The 6,000-nt window shown below is 54.7% G+C and overlaps 2 protein-coding genes across 2 annotated transcripts; one reads left to right on the forward strand and one right to left on the reverse strand.

The window, feature by feature from the left end:
- The first annotated feature begins 99 nt into the window (after window positions 1-99).
- On the forward strand, window positions 100-2,672 carry COCSUDRAFT_54712 (TBP-domain-containing protein). Its single transcript, XM_005643973.1, has 8 exons — window positions 100-623; window positions 801-872; window positions 1,000-1,050; window positions 1,170-1,307; window positions 1,470-1,491; window positions 1,618-1,689; window positions 1,821-1,951; window positions 2,157-2,672. The coding sequence occupies exons 1-8, from the start codon at window positions 444-446 to the stop codon at window positions 2,226-2,228; spliced, it is 738 nt and encodes a 245-aa protein (XP_005644030.1). The 5' UTR covers window positions 100-443; the 3' UTR covers window positions 2,229-2,672.
- Window positions 2,673-3,472: 800 nt separating this feature from the next.
- Window positions 3,473-4,584, reverse strand: COCSUDRAFT_38301 (hypothetical protein; the record flags this gene model as incomplete). Its single annotated transcript, XM_005643974.1, has 4 exons — window positions 3,473-3,622; window positions 3,883-4,062; window positions 4,304-4,398; window positions 4,551-4,584. The coding sequence occupies 4 exons, from the start codon at window positions 4,582-4,584 to the stop codon at window positions 3,473-3,475; spliced, it is 459 nt and encodes a 152-aa protein (XP_005644031.1).
- Window positions 4,585-6,000: the final 1,416 nt, after the last annotated feature.

The following is a 6,000-nucleotide window of genomic DNA, read 5'->3' on the forward strand; positions in this document are numbered from 1 at the left end:
GAAAACACATCACGCCCTTATCGCAGAGGGATCTATAAAACCCTTCCTTCTCGACAAGAAGGTTCCTTTCACAAATTCTTGCTGAGCAAATTTACAAGACTAGGAACAGCCCATGCCTCAAATACAAAACAGTGGTAGATTCTGGAACATCTATGAACTTGCTCTCTGATGAGCACTAAGTGCCCACCTGCTTGATGAACACCTTCTGGCAGTGCAGACACCCTTTACAGTGTAATTGAGGCGCTCCCGCTTTACTCAAGGATCTAGAGGAACATTGTGAATCGTGCTTGCCACTGATTTTCACAAGGAGGTCGTTGAGACGAGCTTAGCCTTCGTAGCTGAGGTTCTGTGCCTTGATATCTCACCGTACGCCACCTTCCTTCCATTTTTCAACTGGAGACGAACAATTGACCCTAGTCAATCCAAGGGTCGCTGGCCCCAGGATGGCTGCGGGTCCTAGCTCGGGGCCAGTGCCTACACAAGAGCTGGCAATAGACCGCTCTGTGCACCGCTCGGGCATTGTGCCAACGCTGCAGAATATCGTAGCAACAGTCAACCTGGATTGCAAGCTGGACTTGAAAACCATTGCACAGAAGGCACGAAATGCTGAGTACAATCCAAAGGTAGACTGCCCATCCCTGCATCTTTTGCAGCATACTTCTCGTTGATAATGATGAGACCTGATGAGAAAGGATCGTATTCAATCATTGGAATGACAATACTATACTCTGTCATGCAAAGGACAGTTGCAACTTGTGCACTCTCCGTCCTTCTCCTCACTGAAAGGCTTGTTATGGCAGAGGTTTGCAGCGGTGATCATGCGAATACGAGATCCAAAGACCACTGCCTTAGTGTTTGCTTCTGGCAAAATGGTAAGCCCTGATGACCTGTTTAGCCTGCAAGCTGTGCTCCTGTACAACGATCTGGCATCACGCTCTTTTGATGCTACCCCAAATGAAGACTCTTGCTCAGAATGAAAACAAACTTCTCCGTCACCAGGTCTGCACTGGTGCAAAGAGTGAGGAGCACGCAAGGACTGCTGCAAGGAAGGTGCTGATATAGCTGCCAGTCATCCAGCTGTTCTCAATTGAATGGACAAGCTTCAAATGCTCGAAAGCCTGTGCAAGGCACGTTGAAGCGATATGTGCTGTGACTGTTGCCTGGTGCAGTATGCTAAAATCATCCAGAAGCTGGACTTCCCTGCCACGTTCAAGGACTTCAAGATCCAGAACATCGTGGGATCCTGCGATGTGAAGTTCCCCATTCGACTGGAGGGCCTGAATTACAGCCATGGAATGTTCTCCAGCGTATGGACTCCCTTCCGCTCTCAAATCCTGAACACTTGCACGGAGCTGTCATCCTTTGCCACAATGCCACAATGCCATATTGCTCTGCAGCATGAGCTCAACCTTTTCTCATCTACTGGTATATCACTGGTCTGGTGTTGACTCTTCTGTGCTGGGGTGCAGTACGAGCCAGAGCTGTTTCCAGGTATGTCAGGTTCTGCCAATCTGTCGAGCCCATCAATCTCCACTGCTGCTTGTGACTCCTGTCTTATTGCTGCGAGCCAGTATGTTGTCATCTGCGGTGTGCAATCATTGTGTGCATATGCCACAGGTCTGATCTACAGAATGAAGGAGCCCAAGGTGGTGCTGCTCATCTTTGTGTCGGGCAAGGTTGTGCTGACAGGTGCGGAGAGCACAGAAACCCACATTTAGTTGTTCTCACCCAGTCTTCAATGCACTTCATCTGCAAAAGCCCGCTCCCATTTGCTGTCACAAAACAGGAGGGAAAGGATTTGAACTCCGCTGCTTGTGCAGGTGGCAAGAAGCGGGAGGACATCTATGAGGCATTCGAGTCCATCTATCCAGTGCTGCAGGAGTTCAGGAAGGGGGAAGCGGTGCCAAGCGCACCGGCCCTGCCCTCCACGGCCCCTGCCCGAGCCCTACCTGTGCGACACACTCCCTTGCATCCTGTTGAAAACCGCCCTCAGCTCTGCATGCAGCAATGTAAATGTTTACATGTCAATTCGCCTTGACAGCTTTCTGGCATTCTCATGCTTTCCTGAAGGGGGTGCATCGTCGAGCTTGGATCCCTGAAAGGTTCAGCGGTTTGAGACTTGCAGTTCCTGAGGTGCTGTGTGTTGTTCGCTGCAGGCTGCTCCCGGAAGCACTGTACAGCTGGGACTGCCAGCACCTCAGCTGCAGCTGGCTGGGCCATCAACATGATGGTGCATGCTGCAAGTGCATGGCGGTTGTTAGCTGAGAGATCTAGCATGCAATGGCTGCGTGAGTGCGTGCGACAAGCATAATGGAGCCATCTTGTTTGTCAATTAATTGTGCTGTTTGATATGCATGGGGGCCTTGCTAAGTACATACACAGTATGTCTTGCGTGAAACGATGGCGAATGCCGGATCTGCACATGTAGGGAAGAAATAATGTTCTGTACACATGTGCGTATCCCCGTGTAATGCGTATCCACGACATATATGCGTATGTCCCTCGGCCCCGGCTGGCGGTATAAATACTGAGCACGGTGCCCACAGTTGATTGGGTCTTGGATCTGGTTGGATCTTGCGAGTCCATAAAGGGGTAGGATTTTGGCAGCCTTTACTGCAGCTTGTCTGCAGACGCACCTTGCTTCTGGCAGGAAAAGCGTGTAATAATAAATAACACATGTGCGTGGAAGATGCACTGCATGGCATGTATAGTAAGGATCTGGATGCGTTCGTGCCTCTGGCCCATATGCCTATTGTCAAAATGCTGCAGTCTGATATTGTGGCAATTTCTGTAAGCATTTCAATTCGAAGTCTTCTAGAAGAGTTCTTGATGGATGATAACCTTCCCTTTCAACAATCATCTCATAGACATGCTGATGAATCAACCACATGGATGTCAACTATACATGTACATGCAAAGTTGCACCACATGCTGATGCTGGGCTAAGAGCCCCTAAGAAGCTGAGACTTGGCAGATGGAAAAAATGGCGCTGCGGGCCGGGACACTAAAATTGCAGGGTCTTAGATCAACCCTGGTAAAAGAAGCGCGAATATTTGGAATACAATAGCGATCTTTGAGTGTATCCCTCAAGAAGTGCAGGCAGCCTTGCATGCACCTAGTGAGCGTGAAAGCAAGACATATGGTACAAAAGGGTCATGATGGATGTTATTCAGCAAACGCAGCGGCTACCTATCTAACAAGCGGACATGGGTACGGGGCTATTCTCAATGAGTTCAAGTTGGTTCCTCTTTTCCAGAACTCTCCAGCGCTAAGGAAAGCTGCCACGCCCCCCAAAAAGGACGAATTTTATCTCGACAGGCATGTCAACAAAGTCGATAGCCCCAAACTTCAGAGACAGCGGCAGCCTTCAGAAAGAAGAGCCCACAAAAGAACACCTGCGTGGAAGCCTGGTAGGCATCCACACTGCCCTCTTCAATGGCAACTGCAGAGCTGCTCCGATTCACTTATTCTTTCATCGGTAGGGCAGAAAATAATTGGGGACCAGGCGCTGCCGGCAGCGCTGTCCGCCGTGCAGCGCCAGTTTGAGGACGGCCTTTTCGGGGCAGCGCCGCAGCACCAAGTCTGGGTGCAGGATCCGAGCCAGCACCTCCACCCCATCAACCTGCCAGCAACCACAGCCCAGCCATTGAAACGTTGCGGCCCATTGCATCCTTGGGACCTCCACTGAAGAGAGGCAGTTTTGAAACAAAGGAGAAGGAATGCGGAATGCGCGATGTGGCGATGGCAAGACAGAGGAGACAGACAGAGCGGTCAGGATTGCAGAGACGGCTCTGCAAACATCCTCAAACCGAATGTAGCGAGGAAGGCGCATAAGTGCAAACTCAGGCAGCAGAAGGCGACAGAGGGAGACAAGGTGCGCACGATGCGGGGTCCGGCGCGCAGCAGCAGGGGGGCGTCGAGGATGTAGACGCGGCCGGTCTTGACTGCGGGCAGGCCCCACCAGCCGGGCAGCGCTGCCAGCTCAGACACCGGCCCCAGCGCCCCCGCAGGGCCACCAGCACCCCCCGCCACTACCAGCACCTCCGGCGCAAACGTCCTCACCTGCGCAGCATTCCCCCCTCTCATGTCACCATACGCTTGTTTTTATATTGTCTCCAGCATCATCAACTGATGCAGGAGCCGGCAGAACCTGTAAAATGACAGCAGGGGCCGCAATGTGAAGATCCCTTGTGTACCAGCAGGGTGGTTCAGAGGGCAAGCTGCATGTGGGGTGAAAGGGCACGCTGGACATGTAGCACGGAGTTGTACAAACAAGCAAGATGGTCTGAGATGGCGTTCCCACCTCGTCCCAGGCAATGCTCCGGCCAGTAGCGCCCGGCTCCAGCAGTTCCTGGTCGCCTCCTGACAGGTCCACCATCTCCGGCAGCCACAGCCCTCCTGTGCCAACAATGATTCCCATGAGAAAGTTCTGCAGCACGTGCTCTCCTCACTGTCTCAGAAGTAATTGCCGTTGCTTCAGCACAGCCTGCAAACCAACACCCTGCCAAGAACACAAAATTGGCAGTGTGCAAAGCAGGCGAGCGCATCACCTATCTTGAGAGGCTGCAGGCTTTCAAGGACCATGACTCGCGGCCGCGACTGCGCCGCGGCGACTTCCGCAGCCGCGGCCCTCAGTCGCGCCCGCAGCTTGTCCACCAGCCGCATCGCCTCGGCCGCCGTGTTGGCCGCCGCACCAACCTGCGCATGCCCATCACAGCCCGTCTCCCACCATGCAGCAGATGTTACACCGAGTCTTGTTGGACACGCAGAAGCCTAAACCAACAAGAAGATTACTAAGGTTGAGCGCACCTCCAGGACAGAGTCCATGACGTCGCCCAGAGTTCGGGGTCCGAGCACTAGCAGGCGCGTGGACGAGTGCGGGCCGCAGAGGCCCGCCTTCTGGAGTGCCTGCGGCCACAAACCAGCCACACCGTCAACAAGAGTAGCTGCACTCTCCCCATGATCGCAACCAGTGACATGAGACCTAGGTCCCCCAACAGTCCCCCAGACATCAAATTGCACCTTCTCTACACCATTGCCCCCTCGAGGATATTCTTTTCACGCTCCATTTGCCTGCATGCCCGCTGGACATCAGCGGGAAGTTGATCCACCCAAAGGCTGGGGTGGGAAAAGGAGTCGCGCACCTCTGCGACGGTGTGGGCGTCTGTGGCGCAGGCGGCGCCGGAGTCGCTGGCCAGCACGAGGCCGGGCCCCTCTCTCGCCAGCATCTCCGCGTCCACCGTCCAGGCGGGCCCCCCGCTGCAAGGGTCCCTGCCGGGGGGCCGGTCGGCGGCGGTGCAGTCGGCGCTGCAGCGCACCACCTTGTGCCGGCTGGCCGCCTCCTTCGGGTGGTCGCACAGATCCGTCACGCCCGCCACCCTGCATGACACACACAGTCCCTTCAGCTGTTCTTCGCATGATGCCTCACCCAGTTGGGATGCCAGTCGCTACTTTGTGCGGAGGATCTCGACAGGACCCGGCGCCACGCCAGGAGGAGCAGGGGGTATCTGTTTGATCCAATGTGAAGACTTTGAAAGGGCTGTTTGGCAGGCAAAGGTTTAAATGTGGGTTTGAGAAGCAAGAGGGCAGGCGCACCTGTGGCCGAGGCCGAGGGCGAAGAGGATCTCTGTGGCGCTGGGCACCAGGCTGACGATGCTGTCACTGGGCGCGTGCCATGCCGGCCGCATCCATGCGCCATTGCCGCCCTCCAGCGACGAGCGGCCCGATGTGCTCGCGTACAGCGTGCGATCCCTGCACCCACCGGCGCGCAGGTGAGCTTTCCCGTGCACGCCACCACATTTGGTCTGGACAAAGCTCACGCCATGCATGCAGTGTCTTCCTGTAGGCTGTTTGAAAACTGCCAAGTCGGCAACAATGTGGGGCCAGATGGCCATACAGCAGCATAACCTTATGAGTGCTGCAGACAGAAAAAGCTGTACTATAACACTACTGTGATACCTGTCTCGAGAGGCCGCCAGGCTGGTGCTGTGGGGAGGTGGC

This window comes from Coccomyxa subellipsoidea (genome assembly GCF_000258705.1).
Source record: "Coccomyxa subellipsoidea C-169, whole genome shotgun sequence".
Lineage (NCBI taxonomy): Eukaryota > Viridiplantae > Chlorophyta > Trebouxiophyceae > Coccomyxaceae > Coccomyxa > Coccomyxa subellipsoidea.